The 27518-nt window shown below is 45.3% G+C and overlaps 1 protein-coding gene across 4 annotated transcripts; it reads right to left on the bottom strand.

Moving 5' to 3' along the window:
* On the bottom strand, positions 1-27060 carry mecom (MDS1 and EVI1 complex locus). Of its 4 annotated transcripts, none has more exons than XM_062386700.1 (17): positions 26590-27060; positions 24863-24997; positions 18339-18441; positions 18129-18242; positions 17485-17596; positions 17184-17331; positions 16856-17036; positions 12573-13965; positions 12268-12355; positions 10855-10881; positions 6576-6742; positions 6375-6452; positions 4637-4806; positions 3367-3511; positions 912-1157; positions 608-794; positions 1-334 (listed from the first exon to the last, which is right to left on the bottom strand). In XM_062386700.1, exons 3-17 carry the CDS (start codon positions 18385-18387, stop codon positions 200-202), a joined length of 3240 nt encoding a protein of 1079 aa, XP_062242684.1. In that variant the 5' UTR covers positions 18388-18441; positions 24863-24997; positions 26590-27060; the 3' UTR covers positions 1-199. The 4 variants fall into 4 exon arrangements, with proteins under 4 accessions (XP_062242684.1, XP_062242687.1, XP_062242683.1 ...); XM_062386703.1 differs by having other exon boundaries at positions 16880-17036; XM_062386699.1 differs by having other exon boundaries at positions 12268-12358; positions 26590-27059.
* Between the last annotated feature and the right edge of the window lie 458 nt (positions 27061-27518).

Below are 27518 nucleotides of genomic sequence, written 5' to 3'. Positions count from 1 at the left end.
TCTGCACGCCCAGTAGCCCTGCGTCGTGTGAGGCGCTCCGCTCAGCAGTCAGATGGGCTGTGGTTCTGCTCAGCAGTCACTCTGTGGATGATCATGGGGGCCCCCCCCCGCAGATAGCCCCACTGTAATGGGCTCCCAGAGCCATCGGTCAGGTGAGGAGGGGTCGAAAGGTGAAAGGGAAAAGCGCAGAGGGGTGTCATCATACGTGGCTGAGGGACTGGATGGCGCTGGACTCGGCGGCGGCCCGTGCCAGACTGTGCCACATGGTGGCGGGGGTGTGGGTGGGTGGGTGGAGAGAGTCCTTTTCAGCCAGGGACAGCATCATGGCGTACGCCTGAGAGAGAGGGTGACAGGGATTACATTTAATGATCATGTCATCATGTTAATTCAAATTTGTATGTATACTGTGAAGGTGAACCATGGATACACTGCATATAAAGATGGACGACATGACAGCTCCACAAAAGTGAAGCCAAGCGCAGACTCTGTGCACGATGGTGATGTTTGTATCATTTTTGGATACTGGGAGGAAGTGGACACGCGTCGTCCATCTTTATCTACAGCCTATGAGATAAACATGAACATGAACTGTCAGTATCTCTCTTACCTGTGACTTAGATTTTCTGAAGAGTGGCTGTTTGACGGCCTCGGTCAGAGAAGGAGAGCCGAATGATTCATCGTCCTCATCTGCGTCACCATCGCTCACTTCACTCTCCTCCAGCTTGCGCATGTCTGAAAAGTGGCGAATGTGATCCAGGGCTGAGTAGCTGCTCTGCTCCTCCTCATCCTCATACCTGGTGGGCAAGCAGAAAACTCAAATGAAACACTTTCAAGATGCTTTTTTTACATCCCGTCATCATTCACGTTTTACTACATGATGTTTTAATCGTGTGCCTCTGTGTGAAACTTACCCCCTGGGAGAGGTTTTACAGTTGAGGTTCAAGTCGTTGGGCCCAGTGAAGTCCATTTCCTCTTGTGTGACATCATCACTGAGGTTGCTCGGGAGCACCTCCCCTTCCGGTTTCCCGGAGGCGTTGCGCGGCTCGTCTCCTTCTTCTTCATCAGCACCGAGCTCCTCTGCTTCCTCGTCTTCCAGGTCACGTGACCCATGGCTGGCCATCAGTGGCTTCTCCTCTTCAAATTGGCCGCCATTTAACCTGCAGACCAGAGACATTGATTAGATCGATACAGATTGATTGAGTTTTTTTCAATTACAGTGGAATCTCCATTAATAACTACTACTGCTACCTTTTTTATAAATACTCTCTATGTTTCTGAAAACAGAGAACATTTTTGAAAGAAATGAAGAATTGATTTCTGGTGCTTCTTAAACAAAAGGGTTGTCTCTATATATAGTTCGAAAAACAATGGCGTGCATCGAATAACCCTCAGAAGGAGATGAATCTGAAGCGAGGCATGGCAGCTGGGATAGAGCAGAGGCTGAATCCCGTATGTCATCGAGGCTCGGGGGCCCCTTCGGCCACGGCAGCAGCACCGGGCTGATCGTTGCAGTACTTAACTGGAGCGCTCTGCCCCTCTCCCTGTTTATTTTCTCTGCTATCTCGTGTTCATCTAATAGGCAAAATATTTAGCTGACAGCCCCATTTGGTGAGAGAGTTATGAGAGCGATGCCAACCGGCCCATTCCTCTTTCCCAGTGGAGGGAGCGAGAGCCAGCTATCCAAACTGCCGGAGTCTTAATCTGTCCCTCTGTCTCAGCACCACAGGAAACCACCATTTGGTAAATCATCTGGAACCACATTAAGACTGATTCACTAATTACACTCTGGGACGTCTTTCGTCATCTCCCAAAAATGCCATTTTCTCTCACAAAGGGTTCGGGGATGAGAACCGAGAGCTGGACGAGGAGAAGTAGACAGATAGAAAAAAAAAGGCACATCACCACATAATTACAGGGTGCTTCTAAACAGGATACCTGCACTGGGTTTGAAAGGGATGCACTTGAGAGACTTTAGAACGGGGGAGTTTTTGCAGATTTTAGGATCGACATCATCTTTTCGCCTTTATTGGCAGCTGATGACATTGTGCTTCCGACAGAGCCCCCCCTCCCCCCCCCGTACAGACGGTACTCGTGCTGTGTCGAGCTCGCGGCGCTGAGAAGAGGGACCAGGCTCTACTAGGGCGAGAGTGAGAGAGAGCTCTGTGATTAAGAAAACAGATTCGCTAATTACGCTTTCAAACGTGGTAATTTGCTGAGGATAAAGTATCTATCAGAAGCAGTCAGGAGAGAAGCACTTTGAAAGGAAACACGGGCCGACCCTGTGACCCCACCCCCTCTACCCTCTTCCTGTAGGCAGACATGTTGGTTCCAGATGTGCGGCACCCCCCCCTCCCTCTCTCCTCCGTCCTCCTGCTCCTCCCCCTGGCCCTCTGACACTCTTCCCGCCCGGGCCCTGCTCTCACAGGCCTCCTGCACAATCGCACACACTGCGACTGTGAGATCCGTATCTGGCCTCGCAATCTGCCCCTGTGATCACACCGACGCGAGGCACGTGAAAACAAACTCTCCGAGACCTGAGCGGACCTCTCAGCCGCTATCCGCCCCGCGATCGCGGCTGCAAGAATTTATTTGCATATCGCTGCAGGCAGAGTTGCGTGCGCGCAGATATCTGTTCGTACGTGTGGCCAAACAGGCAATTGATATAAAGAGCTCCTGCACGTTTCCAAAACCGGTGATTATGTTAAATGTCATCGCAGATGATTGCTCTCCACTCCAGACCCCTGAACATGATGTGATTATGAACGATAGCTGGCTGGGTGGTATAAAAAAACACACGTCTAAAATGGGCTGATAGCAGCTGACCCATTATTCATTCTTATTCAAGCCTTTGGAGTCCAACAGCGGTAATGAAGCCACAATTACTGCAGGAGTTCAGTATGCACTAACGTAGGTCAGACTATCAGGTCCTGCACAGTTTACGAGAAATACAAGTTATGGTGTATCTGGTTCCATTTGTACCTGCTGTGAAGACTAGTGAGGTGCTTATAGAGGCAATGGTATTAAGAGTGTGAGCCTCAGGGACGGATCTAGCATTTTAATTAAACGGATCTAGCATTAAATCAAGGGTGATAAATTGGCCCCAGGGGGAAATTATATCCAACATCTATGCACCAATCCTGATTCAGTAAGGTGAAGATTTACGTAATTCCATGTTTACTGTAAGTAAATAAGTGACAAGTTCATATTATTTTTTTTTAAAAGGCCGGACAAGGGCAATTCAAATGCCAATCTGATTTCAACAGGGGCCTGTGACCCCCCCTGACCCTGCCTCTTGATCCGCCCCTGTTTCACTAATGTTGATCTATAATCATCTTCGTGGTCCTCAGAAACAAACAATGTGCTCACCCTTCCTCTGAGGGGTCCGGGGACGTCTGGTTCTGCCCAGTGTTGCTGATAAAATTTCTTATTTCGTTGAAATACGAGTCTTCTTTGTCGTCCAGTATGGCGCTGCTGCCGTCCAGTTCAGACCGAGGAGACGACATCGCGGTGCCTGCAGGAAGAAACACTGTGTTACAGTTTCATCTCTGAAGGTGTGTTTGGATTTTCAATTTCGCTTAAATTTTCTCCGTCTGTATATTTAAATAGAAACACGCTCTCTTCACACTGTGTGCTGGTGCATAGTCTGCGTCTGCTGTTTACAACACTCGAATGAAGTGATAGAAATGTTCAAATCCAATTTCTTCCCACTGATGTAATGCTGGAGCCCTGACATCAGTGGGAATAACCGAGCCATGAATCAGGTTAAACACGTTTCCTCTGAATTCTCCGTGAAACATTTGGTGTCTTTGGAGACTTTGAGATCTTTGACAACAATTTAAAGGGTTTGAGATTTGGCCACGCAAAATGCATTTGTAATGACGGACCTGCCAAAGTGGTGTAAGTTCAAGAGGCTACGCTGCTATTATTTTAAGTGTGGGAAGAAAGCGTCTCCTGCTAATACTACCAGTCTGTTGTCCTGTAAGTCTCTTCAGACTGGCCAAGTGTCACCGCTCATTCTGCTGACTCAGAGTCAGACTGATGCCACTTAACAATCCCATGAGCTCTGCTGCTCATTCAAAAAAAAAAATCCTGCGGTTGCATGCTTCTAAATGTGATCTAAAGTTGATTATGATTTATACTAATCAGCCAAGTCTTTGTAAATCTCAAAAAGTAGAAAAACAGCTCTTGTTTTCTCTGATAACATATTAAAAAGGACTTTGTGATGATGGGATACTTTACTCATTTAATCTGGGATTGCCTACAAAAAATTGGATTTCTAGAAAAAAAGAGATCAAAACAGAAATCAAAAGAGTTTGGGGTATCAATTTGAATTGATTAGTTAATTAGTTAGTTAGTTTCGCTCCTCTTGTTATGTTTCTTTTCTATCTTATTTACAGAAGTGTCTTTTATTTCCCTTTATTGTCCTGTATCACAATTGTAAGTTAACCTATTTGGTTAAGTGGACTGATATCAACGTTGGATTATGATTATACTATGATTATGGATATATCTCCATCTGTCTTGTGTGTGGAATAAAGTCAAACTTCAACGAAAATGTAAACAGCAGAGAAAACTTGAAAATGTATCATCTAATATTCTATCCTATTCAATTATATACAAAGGGTTTTCTTCTCACCTGACAGGTTGCCGTTCTCGTGCTTCTTGAGGTGACGGTCCAGGTTGGTCTGCTGGCCGAAGCAGCGGTCACACAGGTGGCACTTGAAGGGCTTCTCCTTGTTGTGGATGTTGCGGATGTGACGCTGCAGGTTGGAGGAGATGCTGAAGGAGCGGTCACAGTATTTACACCTGCAGGACAGAGTGGACACAATTCACTTAAACAACCAACGAATGACAAAAAACTGAAAGAGGTGCACAAGCGACAACAGGGAGAGTACAGCTGTGATACCCAATGAACCAGGAAACGCTGGTTTGTTCTGTGGGAAACATAATGAGATACATTATGTAGAACACACACACACACACACACACACACACAGGCACACACACACAGACAGTCCCAGCAGTCCCACAGCCCCCGACATGATGGAGGAGCTTGTTTAAGGTGAAACAGCTCCGTCTCTTATCTCCAGCCAGCGCAATAAAATTGCATTCTTCTCTCACAAAACAAGCATGCAACAGATTTGGTCCTAACCCTCCAAAATTAGAGCCCCTTGCCAAGTTTCTTCATGCAAAATTATACGAGAAGATTGCATCTTTTCTTCTTGTGGAATTAGCTCGCTCGATTGGCTGTCCCTCAGGAACCCCCCGGTTATCTCCCCCAAAAAAATAAGAATTACAATAAACAGCGGTGATCTTTAATGGCGTGCCAGCGGGCCGAGTGCAGGCTATCAGGCTGGGGCAGCAGAGGCCTGCGTCTGCGTTTCTCTCTCCCCTGTGGTCAGCCGGCCTCCTCCGAGCTCTGGGCCAACATTCCTCCACCTTAGTAACTACAAAGCCGAGCAGCGCCGGCCATGGCTTACTCATTATCCGAATGTAGTAAATGTGCTAGATTAATTTTTACATGTACACTGAAGTGCTGCTGCATTGTTCCTTCTGCCTCGGCAGCACCTGAGTAACTCTGCAGCGTCGGACGGGGAAGACAGCCAAGTTTCCTTGAACAAAAAACATTTTAAATTATTATGATTACTGTTATTATTAGTGAATTCTGAAGCGCTTAAGCTTGTGATCTTTTTTATTTGGACTGAAAGCCTCACTTTGAGCAGAAAATAGCCAGTGGGCTCGCAGATGAGCCTGGCCTCTTACACGCAAGAGAAATGACCTAAGCTGCCGGGCCTGGACGTTTGCCCACGCTCCATCGTCTCCCCAATTTTTCTCTGAACTTTCTCACTTCCCCTCTCAATCGGCCCAGCTTCCAACCCCCCCCCCCCTCCCACTCCCCCTCCTCCCTTCGTCCTGTCATCCAGACAACGGACACCATCTTTCATCAAGAAAATGATTTGCCGGTGGGATAATTATTCCAAGCTTTCTACGGCGTAAAGAGAACGCTATTAAACTCCTCTCTGACTGTAGACAAGTGTTCTCTGGGAAAAAACCTCAATGTGTCTCTCTGTCTGCTCGAGAGTTTGTTTTGTAAAAAGCGCATTTTGCTGCATTCGCTTCATATTTGTGAGGGGGAGAGAAGCGGTTCTTCATGGAGGGACTCATTGTGCTATTGTGAGAGTCTGATACTTGTCTATATGAAGTGAGGAGGATCTTTGGCGCGATGCTGGAGAGAAGCATGAGAGGAGGAGGATACTCAGCTCACATGTATATGTTGGACTGTCTTCTTCAACAAAAAACACTGCTCCAAGTGTGTGTGTTTGTGTGTGCGTGTGTGTGTGTGTGTGTGTATGTGTGTGAAATAATGATCTTACCTATATGGTTGCTCTCCGGTGTGAGTCCTGAGGTGGCGGGTCAGGTTGGCAGAGCGCGGGAATATTTTCCCACAATATCTAAAAAAAAAATACGATTTGTAAGTAGGGTTAACCTGTGTTACTATAGTGATATAAAAACTATATTATCAATGAAAATATATATATCATTTTCCAATATACCAAATCAATCGCTGTAGTTACCTGCAGGTGTAGCGCTCCTTGCCCTTGCGCAGCAGCGTCTCTGGGAGTGCAGAGGGAGGGGCTCTGAAATCAAACATGGAGGGGACGGAGCGCAGCAGGTCACCAGACTCCGGCTTCAACGAGCCAAACGTCTCCAGCTTCTCCGCCATGTTCTCGATGGCCGACATCTGAGGGGACAACAGGAGAGGGAGGACGGAGTGACGGGTTAGTGCTGTGGCCCAAAACACACTCGAAGCTCAAGGCAAAGTCCCTCATGCAAAGCAAAGAGGCTGATGTTTGATGTTTGGTTTCTGTATGCAGGATGCAGTGAAATGTAATTAAGGCAAATATATATCATTAAAGATTAATGTTTCAAACACTAGAGAGATAACAACAGCCATATATTTTACATTTGCTGTGGATACCTTATCATTTGATTCTGATTGACTGTTAAATCGAAGATATAATTAAAACCTTTGATGCAGATTTTATTTTGAAAGAGGAGCCTTGTTTACAGGCACGCTACCAGGTGGAATGAAGTGAAATCGGTGACTTTCATCAATGATTCATCCATCACAAGGTCGAATCCCTGGTCTACGTGAGCATGACACTGATTCATAACTTTGATATAAAACCAAAAAAACACACTATTCATCTGTAGAAAGCAGGTGTTGAAACTTTTTTCGTGTACGTCCTCCAACTCTTGTCTCTAATGTAAGCACGTACAGTGGGCCCATAAACACACACGTACACACACATATAGGATCAAAGACCGCAGCCAATCTACTAATGAAGCTGAACGCTTGCTTCCATCACGATACTCTCTGAGGAGATATGTATACTTGCCAGTCGGCCTGTGCACGTACGTATGTGTGTGTGTGTGTGTGCGTCTGACTGAGAAACTATGTGCCGCATGGTGGTCGCTGATTAATTACCATCGATGTATGTGAAAGAGAAAATATATGTGTGAAAGAGGAGAATGTATTCGTGATGCATGTGTGTGTAGTGTGTGCAGGCACGGGAATTTTGGGTGTGCTTGTACGTGTTAGTGTGTATCTGTGTGTGTGAGTGTTGTGAGATACATGTCTGTGTTTCTGTGTGTGTTTATGCGTGTGTGTGTGTATGTGTGTGTGTGGGATAGAGGAGTGATTCATGTCCACTGCTGGGCTGTAAACCATTCTGTGCACAATGTGGGCAGACAGCACATTCGTCAATATGAAAGATGTTGACATTACTGATCAAGGGCCAGACATGGGTAATAATGATATCGCTGTGCTGAGAGGGGCGGGATGGGGGAGGAGCGGGGGGCTGGAGGGAGGTGGGGGGGGTGTGTGAAGGGAGAACTGGAGGGAGGGGCGGGGGCGGGGGGGGGGGTCCCAGTAGGCCGCAGGGCCTGTCAGCCCATCTCACACATACACACACACACATTCACCCCCTTCGTTTTCTTAAGGGGCCACACAAATTTGCATTATTTTGCGTGTATTGAATTTTCAGCCTGTTTCTTATTCTTATTTCAATAAGGCAGCAAATCAATGGTGATTCGGGTCCTCCACCAGAGCCCTGCTCCGACTCTGACATTCCATCTCCTGCTTTCACCCCCTGTCACTCTCCGGCGCCGCGCCAAGACGGAGCGCACCGAGGGGAAAAGCACCGAGAGGAGGAAGAGAATCAGAGAAGAAGAGTGATGAAGGACTAGACGATAGGGGAGTGAAAGAAAGAAAGAAAGAGAGAGAGAGAGAAAGAAAGAAAGAAAGAAAGAGGAGAGTCTGGGGAGAGGAGAGAAGGGCTGATGGATGGCGGCGGGGCCTGGCGTTGGGAGTGGCTGATTAGGAGTGACGGCCGAGTGTAAAGTTCCTGCCGCAGCCGTCGACGTTCCCACTGAGGGAGGATGTGGAGTGTCAGGTCCGTTTGATTATGAATATGCCAATGCTGCACGCCATGAATCAAAGGCGAGAGGAGGGAGAACAGAGTGGGGGGGGAGAGAGAGAGAGAGAGAGAGAGAGAGAGAGAGAGAGAGAGAGAGAGAGAGAGAGAGACGGAGGGATTGGATTGAAAGATAGGCGAGGGGCTTGCAGGGAGAGAGGGAGGTGAACTGCTTTCATATTTCTTTTGAATGTGCTCTGTGTATTTCATTGGGCTCTTTTTCAGGCACCGGAGTGAATGCTTAGTTTGTCTGCCTTAGTCAATGAGAAGCCATAACTCTGGGGAGCATTAAGGCCCCTAAAGCTGTCGACAGTATCGAGCACATCTGATAAGACACTTTTTTTAGAGCTCAGACGACTCCATTCCCTCCACTGGGGGATTTCTGATCCCAGCTCAGCCCACTCGTGCTGCTGCACTCTATTAAGAGTTTAAACTCACACCTCAGGTCAACATTTACCTCTGTATCATTTACATTTACGGATATTCGTATGCCTCTATGTAGTGGAATGCATTGTCAGTGTATCCTATGTTTTGTCCTTTTCTTTTGCCGTTACTTTTAAATGATGTTGTATTATTTTATCTCATGTTTTATCATTTTGTATTATATAATTTGCTGTCTGTGATTTCAACAAAATTATATTTATCTGCTTCTTGTCTTTGATGTTTGTGTTCATGCTTTTAATCCTTTTTATGGATGTTTTAAAAGGAACAGTTTAAATAGATTATTATTAGTAGTACTGTTACTTAACATGGTTACAGTGTTTTTGGCAAATACCTCCACCAAGGATGTTATTTTTAAGTCTGGGTTTGTTTCTTTCTCAGCAAAAACCACTAAGTAAATTTCCAAGATTTCTGCTCCATGTTTCCGTGGAGGTATCAGGCAAAAATATTACATTTTGTAGCAGATCTGTATCAGGGGTCGGATCCAGATTTTTTTCAAGTAAGACAGGGTTTTTAGAAAAATTTCGTTGATTACTTGAGCGAATGATTCATGGATTTTGAATTTCAGACATGATATGTATATGTGTATGCAATTTTGTGCATAATTAAAATGTGGATCTAGTGAATTTAAATGTGGTTCATAAGGGGACTGTTGGCCAGAGGTATGTGGCCTTCTAGTTGTTTTTATTATATTGTTAATTTTAGGTGAAGAACATGGATTTGTCAAAATATATTAATATTTTTTTCCTGTTTGTAAATATTTTTTAACACACTGCTGTACTGTCAGAAATTGTTTATGGAAACCAAATAATGCTTTTATCTTTTTCTGCAATGTTTTGTCATACGTAACCATTTTTCCAAAAACGATCCAAAGTATTTGGGAAGTTTCTCTAAACCCCTCAAACGCTGTGTTTGATGTGGAGCGGCAAATGGTTCACGTGTCCAATCCCACGGATTAGCTGTATTAGTGACTGAAAGTAAAGTAACAGGCTGCACAGATCACACTTCAGAAAGAGCCCTTCTGCCACTGCTGGGGTTTTATGGATGGTGAGTCAGTGTCATTAGGCCACTGTCTGAAGAAGCCATGTGTGTGAAATGTTGGAATTAAACGACAGGAGGATAAACAGCTGCACATTTAACTCTTAAGTGATCTTTCAAAGGTTTCGTACATTCCCCCCACTTCTTTGTAAAAAAGGACCCCCCCCCCATACACACACACACACACACACACACACACACACACATCCATATACACAGACCTCCAGACCCCCCCCCCCCCAGGCAGTGTGTTAGCCTCTGTGAACTTGCTTGTTGCTGTAGCGTCGCTCTGGGACCAGCAGTTGATTGGCTATCTTCAGATGTCAGTGATGCTGTGAGGGCCTTAATTAGCGAGATGCATTCTCAGCTCTCAATTGTTGATGTTAATCGGGAACCAGATGTTTGGAGGGAGGGACCAGCCCCCCCGCCCCCCGACACAAATGTGTCCCACAGAGACTGTTACCCTTGCACTGATGTAAAGCAGCCCCCCTGAACACCACCCTCCAGCTCTCCCCACCACTCATCCACTCATCCAGCCCATGCCCATTTGAGAGAGCCCACTAGTGCCCAAATAAGCAAACACAAATTCAGACGAGTTGAATGGAAATCCCCCGCTTCAACCCTTTCATGTTTATCAGACAGCGGATACATCTAGATGTAGATGTGAGATGTAAACAGATAAAAAAAGCAACGCACAAATACTTGGGAAAATTTCCTAAAAGTGACACAGAAACAGACACAAGTCTAGCCAGTGCGTGGTGGTGATTGGCTGAAGCCGTGCAATGCTGTGTGATGTCAGTTGTAAACTGTTATGCAGCCCATGCATTAATTAGGGGATGGGGTCTGTTTTGCAGAGGCACAGACACATAGCATTACTGTACGTTATGGAGGAACTTACCCAAGTTCTCTGATCTGGCAAACGGAACTGAGGGAGGCGGAAAAGAAGGAAGAGAGACAACAGTCAGAACCAGGAAGTGGCGCATGAATCAACAATTTTTGAGTGGACACATGTGGGCATAGAGGGGATGATGGATCTTACAGTGATTAACTCTGGAAGAGAAATTATTGGCCTATCTGTAAAGTTATGGCGCTGGAATTTAAGGAGGCTTTAACAGTTCCCAACACTTCCTGGTGTTCAATAAGCTCATTATAGCCAGCTACAAATACAATTCCAGTATGTAATCTAAGCCAGAACTGGTTAGCAGTAAAATTCCCTGCCAGGAAATAAAAAAGCTGAATCACCAAAGGTTGAAAAAAGGTTCCAGTCCCCACAGCTTTGCAACCTCTTTTATTTGATATATGGCTCAAAAGTGAGTCAGGTGACTGAAAACAACCCCCCTCAAAAGTATACAGAAGGGCCCCACGCCTGGTCTGGTTTAGGCCTTTTACCCAGGTCTGGTGTTACTGGGAATGATTTGTGTGTCCAGACATCATAAAGTCATAAAGATGGCTTAAGCACTCTGTTAGTGTTTCTACTGATAGGACACCTCATTAAGGCGTGTTGGACGGCCATGTGGCTGCTGCAGCCTGAGCCCATGCAGCAGTCTGGACAGGGGACATAAATCAGACAAATGAAACAGCCTGTAAAAACCAGACCTGAAACGTCCAGAAAAGAGGAAAAAAAGAATCATACGCCTGAGAAAGTGGTGTTTTCACTTTCTGATGGACCGTTCTCACCCGCAGGGGAAGATTGAACAAATGAATGTCAACGCAACATGTCATGGACACACATATCCACATGCACGCACGCACATATACACATATATATATATATATATATATATATATATATATATGTATATATATATATTTTTGTGCGCGACTCCATATATTTATGGAGTCGCGCACTGGAAACCCTGGCACAGAGAACCCAGGGGCAGAAACCAGGGGCAGAAATCATTGCTTTAAGAGCATATCGTTTTTCATATTGTAATCAAAGACACGTTACGGGAAGACGTGTCACAGGGTGCCCTTTCTTTCTGCCACATCTGTTTCAGATAGCCAACAATGGGCTTAGCAGGCAGTAGCTTGGATATGGCTGGAGCCACATACTAATACTCATTAATCCAGTTTGGTCAGTCTGGGACGACCATAAAACCCACAGCATGATAATATATATTGACTGATTTACTGTCAGGCTGTTGTTACATCTGCAGCTATAGAAAGCTAACAGTCATAACAGTGATGTCGCCATGGTAAGATGACACAAATCATCAATTTACAGCCACTGTGAACTCAAATGGCGACGATTTACAAAGAAATACGGATTGAAATAAGGTCTGTTGCTGTCGGTTTAATCAAAGGAACGTACCTGTGGATGGAAGAGGAAGCCGGGTGCTGGCCGCATGTACTTGTCTTTCAGATTCTCAAACGGATCGCTCATTCTCCTCTTCTCAACCCTGCTAATAGTAGACTTCTATCAGTTCTTATCACAAGCACAGCAGCAAGTACACAATATACACTTACATTCAGTACTAGAAAATATTACAGTTGGCAATTATATGATAGCAAATTATACAATTTAAAGTATGTCATCTTTTTCATGCTTTTTCATAACGCAATGGTTAACGGTGGTTTGTTGTGAAGTTCACATTAAGCTACTGGGAATAACAATACCTGTAGATGGGGTCCATGAAGAATGGGGTGGGCCTGGCATGCTGTAAGGAGGCATCTGCCTTTGGGATCTCCGCCGCTCCCTTCTCTTCTTCATAACCAAGGTTCTTCTTTGTCTCCTGCTCTCTTGGATTCCGTCCCCGGCCCCTACTCCCCAGACTCAGGTCCAGTGGCTGATCCTGACCACGAGGGTTGGAGGCCTCCGGTTTGGAGGGAGCGACTGGAGCTGGCTTTTCCTCCTTTCTCTTGGTAGTAAGGTCAAACGGCGACTCGGATGAAGATTTGCTCTGGGCCTTCTTGCCATCATCTCCCGGAGACTGGGGCTCGACCTTTAGGCCTGGAGGTCTGACGTCCCTGTCTGGGAAAGGGTAAACTGGAGGAGAGAAAGCTGGGAAGAAAGGCATAGGGAACATGGAGGGGTAGGGCAGAGGCCCAACCTTCTTGTCCTGCAGGCCAACCAGCCCTGTGGAGCCAAAGTACTTCTCAGCAATTGAGGCTATGGCCTTAATAGAGTCATTCACAGCCCCGGTTACAGCTGTGTGCTCGTCCAGCGAGGGTGGGATGAGGGAAGGGCCTGCAAAGTCTTTGGCAGCACTGCTGCCTGTCAGGCTGGGGCTCTGGGGGCCTCCCTCACTGGCCTTCCTCTTGGGGCCTTTTCCATTTTCTCGAGCAGCCCCCCTCTCCCTCTCACTGTCCATGTCACTCTCCAGCTCGGAGCCTGATGTGCTCTCCAGATCACTTCCGCTGGGCGTGCTGACATCGTCCAGGTCGCTACTCTCGGACTGGTCACTCTGTTTGATTCGCTGCTTTGTGGAGGATGAGCTCTGAGTATGGAGCTCTGAGGCGGTCATCTGACTGCCAGGTGAACCGCCATCCTTACGGAGAGCTTTGAGGAGCTCTCGGGACTCCTGACAGCCAGGGCTCGGAGGCAGCAGTGGACTCTTACTTAGCTCTACACCAGGCCCGACAATAGATGCATGTGTTGGTTGCCTGATAGAAGAGGTGGTGGCAGGGATGAGCTGTGGCCGGTGGTAGAGTCCAGAGGGGAAGAGGCCGGGGAAGCTAAAAGGAAATGCCGGGGCAGCAGGGAAGGTAAGACCTCCATGGTGACGACTGGCCCCGAAGTAATCAGCCAATCCAGCAACGCCGTGGCCCATCGCCAGGGCTGATTTGTCCAAGCCAGGGGCGCCAGGGAGGGACATACCCTGGGCAAACAATCCCCCTGCAGTGAAATGGTTCTTTCCTTCACAGAAGCGCCGGTGCTTGTTGAGGGAGGATGTGGTGCTGAACATCTGCCCACAGTCCTTGCACTTGATTTGTGTGCGGCAGTCAGCATGCATGCGCTTGTGGCGGCACAGGTTAGAGAACTGGGTGTAGGACTTGTGGCATACCTCGCCTGCAGGGACACAGAGACAGACACGGAACGTATTGGTATGCAACAAAAAACAGACACAAGAACACAATAACATCACATGATATGACATCTCTTGCTAACATGATTCAGCCCGGTTGAAGCTGAGGCAGAGGAAATAGAGTCTGAATGATATTCCTGTGTTCCCATCAATACTCTGACAATGGATTTCCAGCACAATAAGGTGGAGAGGTGTGTCCAGATCCTGGCATTGTAAGTGAATCTGTTTGGTTGATGGTGTGAGTCAGTTGCTGCCACTCATCACCTGCACATCAAACTGAATTCCCAGGCATCTCCAGGCCCATTGTCCTCCCAGGGACGCTCCCAGGGAGTCCGTAAACAATCACACACATAAGCAGGCACATTCACAAAATATTCACATAACACAGAGAAACTGAATCACACACACACAGGCATGCAGACAAACATATACACACAAACACTCACACACATTCTCTGCCGCATGAAGTACAATGGCTCTATTTTAAGTTTGTGAAGGAAGCGGAGTTGAATGAATCCTATCCTGCAGTCCGGTTCCCAGGGACAGGTCTCACGTCCTCTACTGCCCCTCTTCCCTCTTCCCCCTCCGGGCCACTCCTGTCACCCCCTCAGTCCCCTCACTTTGTCCCCACAGCCAGGTCCCTGTCGTCCTGAGCTAAGTGACCTTCCCACAGTCCACCCCTGTAACCGGCACTATGTTAGTCTGACCCTGGAAGACGTACAGTGACAATACCCGGCCTCAAATTATCTGTCGCCATTATTAATATGTCAAAATGATATACAACCAAATGAGGATTTGTTTGAATTTACAAAGAGGGGTGACAGCGAAGCACTGGGATCTGCACGAGTATTGTTTTCACAAGCCCTTTCCTATTGGTTATCTTGTAAAAGCCAAGCATATAGTTAATGAAAAAGGCAACGGGTCTTTGTTTGGCCCCCTTCTATAATATAGGATATTTTACAGATCAGAAACTCTACATGAGACATTTCAAATGAAAGTAAACGTACTATTTCATAAAGCAGCGAGGAGCCGCTCCTGATGATTGATTTTGCTTCACAATGTTATTAGATCTTCAATATGAGGATAAGGAAGTGGTTAGGCTCACACTGTGATTACACTTCTGCATACTTTGGATGCCTTCCAATCTCAAGGTGCACAAGAGGCAATTTAAGGAGATCGACAGGAAGAGCAGGAACAAATTATCGTGGAAACAGATTTACATAAAACACCCCAGAAGAAAGCTAAACAGGATAGTTCGGACCAGGAGTAAATGTCATCTTATTTATTTAATTTTTTGGTGGATTCTTTTGATTTTCTTCTCAGGAAGTATCTGTCTGGCAGGGCAGATGAAGAAATTCTATGAATACTTTTACATGTATTAAAGCAATTTTGAAAAACTGTATCACAGTTTCGCAACACAAATAAAGCTTCTAACGGACTACAAATAATTATTAAAAGTGTGTGTTACAGGGTGTAGCTGTTGTCTCTCTCTCTCTCTCTCTCTCTCTCTCTCTCTCTCTCTCTCTCTCTCTCTCCCTCTCTCTCTCTCCGTTTGTGTATGTGTGTGATTTTTTTATGAGAACAGCCAAATGGGAAGGGGAAAAACTGCATGAAAAAAAGGCCCTGCACCATAAATCATGTTCTTGTGACATTTACAGACCAACAACGCAACTGCATGACACACTGAGTGTGAGACCTGACTCACGACACATGTGCATTCATCAGCTGTTAATAAACTGTAAGAAAATATTATAAACACATTCCTGGGAGTGGAGCGGGGGCTAAGTAGCGGCTAGCTGAGTGTCTGAATTAATAACCCAGCAGGAGCTCCTCTGTAATGGGGAAAGGTCGGAGATACACACACACACACACACACACACACACACACACAAATTAAACACACCGTGAACACGAACATGCATGCATACAGTGTTATACTGTCTCAAAACATAAAAACACACATTTGTGCCCTTAAAGAGCACTCGCACAAACAAACATCTCAGACACACACATGGTTTCTCCCAGGCAGCCGGCATGTCGTAGTCGCTATTTTTTTACACAGCACATTAGCTGTTTTCGAACCTGCATATTTTCTGCTGATTACAGCAAATGGACTCCTATTCAGAGGGAGCACAGGGAAGAGGGCCGTACATGTGGTTGCTATTTGTGAGGAATGGTGGATGTGGCGGAACGGGAGAGGAGAGTCAGAGGTCTGCAGTGGAGATGCAGTCACTACGACCTATGCATACGCGTGTGTGTGTGTGTGTGTGTGTACGTGTGTGTTTGGAGAGTGCGTGTTTTTAGTGTGTGTGCTGGTGTGTAGTGTCTGGGAAGGAGAGAACGAAAGGGGCAAAGGGTGAAGGTCATAATGCTTTAGGGGAAGGAGATGAGATCCGTGGTCTGAGGTGTTGTAAGTGTGAAAGGTCAAAATGTGTTTGGGTCTTGCAGGAGTTAGCTGAGGATTGTGTGTGTGTGTGTGTGTGTGTGGGGGGGGGGGGGGTGAAGGTGTGTGTGTGTGGGGGGGTGTATGTGTGTTAGCTGCAGCATTAACCGTCAGGCTGGGTCACTGTGAGGTTAAACCAAATGGGATTGATTCAAATGTTTAAATGCTGCCATCCCCATAGCAGCAGTGTGTGAGAGTGCTGATGCAGATGTAACCGGGTGACTCTTGACTTTAAAGAAATGGTGCTGCCCCTCTGAACACAGCTACTCTACATCGACCACGTGTAATCCCTGCAGAGCATCACATGACCAACACGTCAGCTGAGGAAGGACAGACAATATAGTGTTTTGCAGAAACATTGTGTTCTATTAAAGGCAAGTCACAAGCAGTCATTGTTATTATTATTGTTATAACGTACTGAGGAGACTTACATAGGTAGGGTCTTAGTGACTTACACATGAAGGGCTTGACACTGCTGTGGATGTGCTTATGCTGCTTGAGGCCAGAAGACGTAGCGAACGTCTTGCCACAGTCAGAGCAGGCGTGGGCCCGAGCCCCGACGTGCTGCGAGCGGATGTGCCTCTGCAGGTTACTGGGGTCTGTGAACACCTGCTGAGGGAAGGAACCACACAGACATCGGGCGGAGTTATTATCTGCTTCTTAAAGCATGAAACAAATAATTCACACCCGCTATGCAAACAAAACAGACCTGTAGACAAACACACAAGACCATAGCCCCATCAAAAGTCATCACATTACCTTTGAGCAGTTTTCACATTCGTAGTGCTTGCCACTGTCATGTGACATCTGATGTCGGATCAGGTTTGATTTCCAGTTGAAGGCCTTGGGGCACTGGTCACACTTGTACTCCCTCTCCTCAGAGTGGGACAGAATGTGGCCCTCAAGGCTGCAAGGGAGAGACAATATAACCACACAGAGGATTTATCAGTGCATGGAGGACTTTCTTTCCTATCAGCTCTCTGCATGCATCTGGAAATGAAAGTTGCAACATTTCTCTGGCGATAAAAACACTATTGGAGCGTGTCAGCTGCTCACTCACCTCTGAGCATCAGGGAAGACCTGGTCACACTCCTTACACTCGTGCAGACCGTTGGACAGGTGGAGCGGTCGCAAGTCTTCAGGTTCCTCTGCATTCACGTCACTGTCCCCTCCTAGATTCATCAGAAAAATATTAATCCAAGCAGGACCACTTTTTAAATGTATATATACCCTATACAGCAGAATAACTCTTGATATTCCTTAGGGTTAAGCTTATGTATCAGATGAACTTCTAAATTCATGCAACCTGCAGGTGGTGCAAGTTAACTTAAAAATGTAAAAAATATAAGAATGAGCGGTTTGGGTGCATGTTTGCTTTCTTTAATAATTGTCTATATCATTACATAGACTCATACAGCAATAACGTGCAGAGTTTTACATCACTGCATCACCTGTGTTGCACAGTGGTCTTAATGGTTTCAATGGAGTTATCTACCAATATTTTGTTTTTTAACCTTTTTCACAAGTTTTCTTTCACTCTATACTTATAGTGTATTACTGTGATTTCTTTTTCAGAGGCTTATATAATTAGTGTCATGTTCTCCCAGCCAGATTCTAAACATCCTTCTTGTCACTCTTCACTATACCCACTGTTTACAATGACATGAAAATAGTCCCTCTATTCAAAAACATAAGAAGTCAAACCTGGGTGAAGGAAGGAGGAGGGGGGCATCCCACACGGCTGCTTCTGGTGGTCCAGCAGCTGGTTGCGGGACTCAAAGAGCTGGTCACAGTCCTCACAGCGGTACTGCCTCTCCTCTGCAAGGTGACAGGGAGGGGGGGAACATATAGCTGTGTAATGAAGTATGTGTTGCTTTAGATTTGAACAGAAAAGTGTATTTGTGTGGTGTGTACCGTGAATATCAGGAGCCATGATATCACATGGATACTCTTCAGCCTTCATGAAAAGTAGCAGCTCCTCACCGGGGAAAATCTCTCTGGTGACTTTGTAGAAGATCTGCAACACACACACACACACACAGGGATTATTATTTAAAGTTAAAGGTCAAACAAAAGTGTGGAGGTCATGTGCAGAATTGTAAATTGTTGCCTGTGATGTTGTGGGTTTTTCGTCTTTTGCAATGTGGGCTTAGCAATCAAATCTTTAAACGAGCAGAGGTCACTTTGGGTAGCTCTTGGTACCACTAAAATACACACACACATGCAAATTGACTATACAGTTGTGTCGGGTGTGATTGTTATACTTGCACCAGTACAACTACACACACACACACGCGCACAGAAAACCTACACATGAAAATCCCCACGCTCATTAACTTGCAATCAATCATCATGTAAAACATCCATCTACACGGAAACAAAGTGGAAGCGCGAACAGCCATACTGCAGAATAAATATACCTTCTTATAAATAGAATACACACACACACACACACATACACACAAGCACACACACACACGCTAACTGGACTCTCTCATAATGCATGGAGTTGTCAGGAAGCCGCCAAGAAATGTGTGGAGAGCGAGAACGGTGATAAACTGGAAAAATAAACAAGCTGTTGAAAAAAAAGGCACTGTGTGTTAAGTGAGTATTTCAATGATGGATGAAACTCACAGTGAGATCATTTTAAGAACTAACATCACTTCTATGTGCTCATTAAATGCAGCACAGCTCACCGGTGTGGCTCCTACTTTTAAAAGTCTGCATTTCTACATAAAAAAAAAAGATTAGAAAACCAGAATAGATTTCACGTCATCGACAAATCATACAGATCATGGAATCCCGCTGCTGCTAAATATTTGGGTGCATGCAGAGAGGGTCAGTCATTTTAAAGAATCTGCTGAAAGACCCTTGGATTGCGGCGCTTCCCATGGACACACAATAGCCTTTCTCTGTGAAACAATCAGACGTGGCGTTATTTTTGGCATGCTTTTGGAAGTTTAACATATTAGTTTCCTCTGCCACATAGACGTTACAATGATGACAGAGGAATTCATTAGAAATGCAATAGGAAGGGCCCCCCCCTGCCCTTCCTGGGGGCTTCTGGGAAGGCATAGGTCGCAGGTACACCGCTCGTTAAGGGAATTCCTGGCCGTAGCACAGCCAGACCACTAGAGCCACTGCGGCTCCGCAGAGGGTTTTGATAAATATCTCAGTCACAATAAAAGAGCGTGATGTATTCTGTCGACTATTCTATAAACGTCTGTGACATTGTTCTAGCTTCTGGCAAATGATATATTATATATAATTTTTTTGTGACTCGCTGAGGCACAGGAAGTTTCGTAGACTTGAGGGTCACTGGGGTAAAGGGAGCAGAAGTCAATAGTGTGCAGAGTCTGGCCGAGACAGATCGCTTGGATATGAATAACGGAGGATGAATGGATGCACTGTAACTGAATTGATGGAGGCATAAACGTATCTAAACATGGAGAGACATGTTGCATGTAAATTATTAAACCCCTAATTGACTTAACCCCAAAAAATATTATTATTTTTAATCTGCCGATGGAGTTCTCTGTGGACCAACAGAAGGGCGCAGTCCTTAAACTCCTCGCTGTTTTATTGTTCTGGTCAGATACAGAAGAGTTAATTGCATTATTATAAATATAAAGAGAACTGAGCAATGAGGTTCTTAACAGCAGCTTTAGTCACTGACATACCCAACTCCTGCTTCTGTCTCCACCGCAGACACACAAATGAGCAAACATTCACGAAGTACACATATGCAAACAGACACATTCTCTTTCCTGTGTCTGTCACCTCTGTAAGGCCACACAAATATTGTGATTCAGAGACAATCAGGCAGCGGCTCAAACAGACACGAGCGTCTGCAGGGATTCCGCTCGGAGAGACTGATACCGAGGCCGGAGCAGGGAGGCTCTTTGGAAAGCTACCAGGGCGTGGACTGAGGCCTCGGAACATAAAACTTAATGGACGCTGTCAAAACCACTTTGTTCATAAACACAAGAGCACGAGGTTCAAGGTGGAACGCAACCATGAGTCTATAATTTCTGTACGTTTCAGAAATAACGTGGAGGGGTAACGAAACATATGGCGAGGTAGTGGAGAAATAGAGCATCAGCGAGAACCTGAGTTTGACCTTTGATTGCTCTCTTGAAGTGATCAATAAACATCTGTAGCTCTGTAGCTCTGTTTCTCTGTCTACATGAGGAGATGTATTTTGGCATAGAGTTAGTAACTGACCAGAAACGGGAGGGTGATTATGAATATGACGGGAATTACCCAAAAAAAGCTCTAACCCTTCCCATGAGGGGTCGCTATGGATAAACAGTGAAAACACACACACATAGATAAACAAACACGCAGCGAGTCATACTCTGCTTGATCATAAAGAGGTCCTCCTTAAAGCAGGTCACGGATATGCCAACAACAACTAAACACACTCACACACACACACACACACACACACACCCACACACACACACACAGTGGCTTAAAATAGCAGGTTAGTCCGTATACCAGTCGTCTTGGTTCCAGCTGTGGATGGCAGCTGCCACAACGTAAAGGTCATTACTTATTCTCACTGCAACCAAAAGCAACACTAAAAAAATATTATTATTTACCCCTTCATATAACTTTCATGTTTTGACCACTTATCTCCCTCCCTCCCTCCCTCACTCACTCACTCACACACACAGACACACACTCTGTCAAAGGTTATAACCACGAGAGGATCAGAGGCCACAATCGTACTGCTTTGTTACCTTGACACCATTAGTCATTAGCAAAGTAAACACAGTCACATTTTCCCCCAGTCGCACCCTGTTGGCCGACTCCTCGCTCACACAGAGCTCATTGGACAGGTATGCCATTCACTGACGCTGCCCTGCCAAGATGAACCATTGAATCTGGGCACTGCCCTTGGAGCAAACACTCGATGTCTTGTAAAAGAATGTAAAGTATAGCTTCCCATTTCTAGCATTAAAAAGCATTAGATACAACAATATGCTTCAAAAGTGACCTCTTGAAGAAGCAGAAACCTTTGTGGTATCTCATAAAAGGATGAATCATCAATGTTTACCGTTCCAAGCCAAAAAAATGAAAATGTACCTTGTTGCAATCTATATGTACAAGCCACCTCTTTTTTTTTTTTAAACCATGAATTTCAGATTTTTCTTCCCAAACCTGAATGAGCTCTGTGAGTCACGTTCACTTCACGCTTTCACCTTCAAGTGTGTTTACATAGCGAATGACCGTCAGTGGGGGGGGGGGGGGGGGGGGGGTTTGCCACTTCATTCCACTCAACAGTGAGTGAGAATCAATAGAGCGGATGAGATTAACGCTCATATCCCTCTGCACTGTCTTATGAGAGGCTCTTCAGGGCCTCGTTGGATGATGGTAATTACACTTTTAATCCATTTTTCTTTCAACTGAATCAGTACAGTCCACAGCGCAGTAAAGGGTTTTTAAACCACTAATTGCTCTAATTATCTTAACGACAAAAGCACAGGGGATGGAGGGGGGCTCTATGTAAAGTAATGCTCAGGCTTTAGTGTATCTAATCACATGAGATCATCAGGAGAGGAGGGGGCTCTGTGTTGGAGCAGCAGGTTGTGGGCCACAGATGAAAGATTGAACTGTTACAAATGAACTTGACCAGGTTTCCCTGTTATTTCCTGCATTTTTGAGAAATGCAAGTTTCTAATTAAAACCCAAACATGCAAAATAAACCCCATTCTCTTCAGAGAGCTGTTTTCTGTTTGTAAAAGAAGGAATTTGTAGCACGTTGAATTAACTACAGATTTCACTAACTGCAGCACCTGCCATCTCCTTCCTCTCCGCTCTTTCCTGTTTCTGTCCACTCTGCAATGTCCAATATATAAAGCAATAAAACAGAAAAGGCATTAGACTCAAGCCAACAAATTTAAATGCACCTAAATATACTGTATTTACAGGGAAAGTCGGCCTCACAGAGCAACAAATATAATCCATTATTTTTTCAATATTTCTGCAGGTGGTTTCAAAACATAAATCTTTTATAGCGCGCTACGCAATCTAGTAGATCTTACAGAGAAAAAAATAAACTGAGAGGGAGAACCAGAGGAGAAAAGCAAAGTCTTATCCCTAACATTTCCTCCAGTCAAGACAAAACAGGCCTTTTTCCCTCCCTCTCCCCTCACTCATTCATTCCCCCCCCCTCCCCCCCCCCCCTCACCTACCAGAGATTGCTCATAAAGTTTTATGATAAACAGAACTGGGTCAGAAATAAGAGGACAGAGGCCAGTTTTACTCTCTCACACTGGCAGGCCTAAAATTGGTGCTTGAGAGGAACGAGGACTAAATAATGACCAGCACACCTGGAAATTGCGGCCGTCGTGCGACGACCCGCTCGTAATAAATCACACAACAAATCATCTCGGCCGGATGACACCACGCGAGGACATTTAGAATTGCTTCTGAGGGAAGATTTAGCAGATCGTGTGAGGTTGCTCCGTCAGGCCCCTCAGTGGAAATCTTGTGACGGTGCACGGACGTGTGGCCAGTGTGTAATGTGTGGTTGAGACTCAGAATTTCTCTGTGTCAGTAAAAACCTGTTTGAATAAGGTACTGTTTGTTTAAATATTTTCAGCTCGCAATGAGAAACACGGGGAGTCATCTGAACCACAGTGAACAAAACACACAGTCCTACAAACACACACGATTGTACTTCTATGTTAGTGAGCACACTTATCGACATAATACATTCCCTAAACACTTACCCTAACCTTAACCATCCAAGCTAAATGCTAACACACACACACACACAAAAATGCAAGAGTTCACACATGCATACATGTAGAAACACAGGCACTTACAGGTGTGTACACACACTTCAAAATACATAATGAAACACTTCCCACACTAACAAGTCAGAGCACATAAACATGTACACAGGCACACAAGCACACACACACACACGCACACACACTCACGCACGCACACACAGACGCCCTGCAAACTGACAGCAGGTTTACAAGACCACCCCCACTTGGCCTATTCATGTTGCACCTACAGACAGCCATTGTGAGACGCTACAGTGTGTTTTCAAAAACACCAATGTCGGCCCGGAAGGCTTAAAGACACCACATTGTGCCGTGTTGTGACAGTGTGTAATACTTAACAATCACCTCATCATAGCCATGTCCGTGACCTGTCTGAGCCTTACACGGGCACCCGAGCAGAACCGCAGTGTTGACAGCGAGTCACACCTCGAGGAGAGGGCAGCTCGGGGGAAAGCTCCCCCTGCCTGATTGTCTCTCTTTTTAAAACCAGAGTGGGTAAGTACTTCTGGGAAGCATCTTTTCTTCTTCTTCCCTCCCATTGTGGGCTGTGTGCTCTCTTCAGGGCTTTACAGCGAGCACAGGGAAGGTGAGAGGAGCAGAGACGTGTGAAGGAAGATTTGTTCACTTTTAGTTGCTGGGTAAAAAGTATTTCATGACCAATGAAACCAAAATCATCCTCTGGGAAATATCCAATCTACCCTGTGCCTTGTAGCCTGCTCACTTATATGCTGTGTACTTATATGTAGCTTGTGTACTTATATGTTTACACTGGGTTGTGTGGCAGAATTGACAATGAAGTTGACTTTTGAAGTGTAATTACATTTCCAAAGGCCACCACTGCATTTGGATTATTGTGATAAACGTGTACTTTGTTCTGGTTATACTTCATCGGGTGACACTCAAGCAGTGACGAAAAACACGCAACCCAGATTATGTCTTTTCATTCGGGTCAAGCTGCGCGTTTGCTCGGACACACGTGTCAAATAAAGTTGAGCCACTGTTGGCGCTGGGATTACTGGGGCGCGCGGGCCCACACGTGCGCACTGCACACACCTCCCCTGCACGGCCAGGTGAGCAGCAGCGAAAGACGCCGCGACATTCCTGGCATATCTGAGAGTTTATATCGCAAGCGGTGTACTGGGGAAGTGTTGTGGAGCGATCCTCCTCTGATCCTGCCCTGTGGTCCTCGCACGGCAGAAGCCAGCGCACAATTACAGAAGGAAAACACGCGCACAGATAGTGAGGAGTCTCTGGTGGTGCAGCGCGGAGAGAGAGAGCTGTGGGTTTGTGGGTGTGTGGGTGTGTGTGTGAAGTGAAGTGAAGGCCGGGTGGGCCAGCCGCTCATGGGACAATCTGATTCAGATCACAATAACACCTTTTAACACAGCCGCGCACAGACAGGGACAGCCGTCGGAAAATACAGGGAAGCCTTCTGGCACCGGTGCTGGGCTTGAATAGAAGCAGCGTGTGGCTTCAAAGATCTGACTGACTCTCCCGGACTCAGAGGAGGACACGGCACCATGAGGGACATCATGTCATGTCCACATGTTTGTCTTCAGATCATACTCGACTCGTGTGTGCTTGCTGGAGTTGTTGGTCTGCCAGGCGGCGCGCGCTGCAAGTGTCTCCACGTACCTGATCATCTATCTGGCACGCTGTCAGGTTGTGCTGCGTGGCCACTGGGGCGAACTGGATGTGCTTCAGCCAGCTCCCGATATCTGGCTTGCTGGCATCCACACAGAATTTCACATGGCCTGACCCATCCAAGATCTGCAGAGAGAGAGAGAGAGAGAGGGAGAGGGAGAGAGGGGGAGAGAGGGAGGAAGAGAGATGGAAGGAGGGAGGGAGAGAGAGATCAGACTTTGATCAGTATCAGTCCAGGTTACTGTGTCCAAACACTGACTAACCACATACCTCCCACTGAGAAATCAGACTCAAATGTTAGGAGTTGGTCTGTGGCATGCACCAACACACACACACACGCACACATGCACACACGCACACACACACACACACACACACACACACACACAAACACACACGCGCACACACACACACAGGTTTGGGTAGAGGGAAAAAAAGGAAATGTATATAATATCAAAAATAATCATCTGTATTAGAGACTGTTGGCAAAAATGTCAGGCCTAAACGTTATAGGCCTATAAAGATATATGTATTTTATTATTATTCATTTATAAAGGATATTAATGTAACTCTTGAAACCACAAAATATTAAAAAAAAAATTTAAGAAAACAAATAAAAAGTGCAATAAATATGTGGACATCTTTTACTTTAAAAAAAAGAAAAACCTGAATAAACTTTCAATGAATTGTATCATTTCCATTACAGCAATAAAACTATGTAAATTGTATTGTGTTTTTCATGATTCAGAGTGACAATAATAAATCAGCACCAAAACCAGAAGGTAAAACCCCTGTAAAGCAGATGTGTGTATATGTTTGCAAATAAATATATGGACTGCAACAAATAAAAGCAGATTTAAGTTCACTTCCAGTTCTACTAATTATTGTATTATCATCCTAATAAACGAAAAAAAAACGAAAAAGTTAAGAAAATGGTGCAGTTAAAATACTGTATATTTGCTTGTTTGAATTCGTTTTTGAAAATGCAGATTTAACGAATAAATTCTCAAAACTACTTATAATATATGTTGTTATGGGCCTAAGGGATAATCAAATTAGAAGGCTCTTAAAAATAATAATAATACAATACAACTACTACTCATACTAATTAAAATAAGAACAATAATAATAACAACAATACTAATACAATCAATATAACCAATGCTAAAAATAATAACAATGACAATAACAATAAATGAACAGGTCTGTTGCATTGCTTTGATCCAAAACACAATTGAAAACACGTCAAGAGCAAAACAACAATAAACACAATGAAGTGAATTATTATGCAAATCGTGAGCTCAGTGGATTTTACGAAATATTTACGCGACATTTCTCCGGATGGATCGTATACAGCTTGACGTTATTTTTTTTTAACATGTTCATATTCATCACACAGCGGCTGTAAACTTTACAGGGAAACAAATCAACTGCAGGAAACCGCGAGTGATAAGAAATAGACGCGAGAAGCAGAAAACAGAATCACCGCGGTGTCATCTATAACCTGGCACTCAGTAAATATTTGGGTTGTGGAAAGTCCTTTGTGCAGCGGAACACTGGATCTATACAATTTAACGAGCTGCAGGTCTTTTCACGACATTAAGTGAAGTTTACAAACACATGGACACAGAACAGCCGCTTAACTTGTTTCGTTATTTGCTCTCGGTGCAAATCGCTTCATAAAACAAATGGTGCCCCTTCGTGTGGTTTCCTCTTACCGTTGAAACTCTTGCGCACCGGCGTGTCACACTTAAAAAACCTCCTGGGATGAGAAGCGCGTCGTTCACCGAGAGGAAAAGTGATTAAAAAAACGCGGAGGATAAACAATAAAACTAGAAATCGTCTCTTCTCTGGCTCCTTGTCTGGGTTTTTAAAAAGTGAAAAAAAAGGAACCAGCGTGTGGCTGTGTTTTTGTTTCGGTGTCTCTTCGCGTCTCCACTCCGCGGGACGAGTCGACTCCTCGCCGGTGCGCGCACGCTTCACCGTCCCTCGGACACCGCGCCGTGCGTAAAAGTAGATCCCCCCTCTCTTTCTCTCTCTCTCTCTCTCTCTTTCTCGCTCTCTCTCACGCACTCTCTCTCGCTGTATTGTCTCTGAGACACCGCAGACTCGGCAGATCTCCCTCCCTCACTGTCACGCAGACATCCGCGGGGTCGCAACTAAATCCCCTCCGGTGCATCGACACCCAGCTCCCAACTTTTCACTCTGGCTGCGCCTCGCTCTGCTCGTCCGCTCCTCTCTTGTCACCCCTCCTGTCCTGACGCACCCAGGTGTCCTCTGGTAGCCATTCAACTTTTCTCTTCCTCTCTTCCTCCCCCCCGCCCCCCCTCCTCGGATGATAGCGGACAGATTCGGTGGGGGAGGACAGGGAGGGAGGGGAGGGGGGAGATTTCAAGTATCGCCCCCCATTCTACTTTGCGCGTCCCGGACAGATTGTGCGATGTTCCTCTGTCACGTTTTGACTCGGTATAAAGAAAACATAATCATAATACTAATATTAATAATAATAATAATACTAATAATAATACTAATAATAAAAATAATAATAACAATTAATAATACTAATAATAATAATAATAATTATAGTAATAATAATAATAAGGGACGTTCGTCGCTCCTACAGTCCGGAGAGAGGCGACTCTGAGGA

The sequence above is a fragment of the Platichthys flesus genome, chromosome 4, assembly GCF_949316205.1.
Source record: "Platichthys flesus chromosome 4, fPlaFle2.1, whole genome shotgun sequence".
In the NCBI taxonomy this organism is placed as follows: Eukaryota; Metazoa; Chordata; class Actinopteri; order Pleuronectiformes; family Pleuronectidae; genus Platichthys; species Platichthys flesus.
This window is presented reverse-complemented; position numbering and strand designations above follow the sequence as displayed.

Bases quoted from the DNA above. Each gene is read 5' to 3' on its own strand.
- mecom (XM_062386699.1), bottom strand. From the start codon at position 18,387: ATGAAGGCTGAAGAGTATCCATGTGATATCATGGCTCCTGATATTCAC. The intron at 17,597-18,128 runs GTTTGACTTCTT...TGATGAATCTAG, and splicing joins CTCCTCCTTCCTTCACCCAG to GAGGGGACAGTGACGTGAAT. The intron at 17,332-17,484 runs GTGAGTGAGCAG...TCTCCCTTGCAG, and splicing joins GTCTTCCCTGATGCTCAGAG to CCTTGAGGGCCACATTCTGT.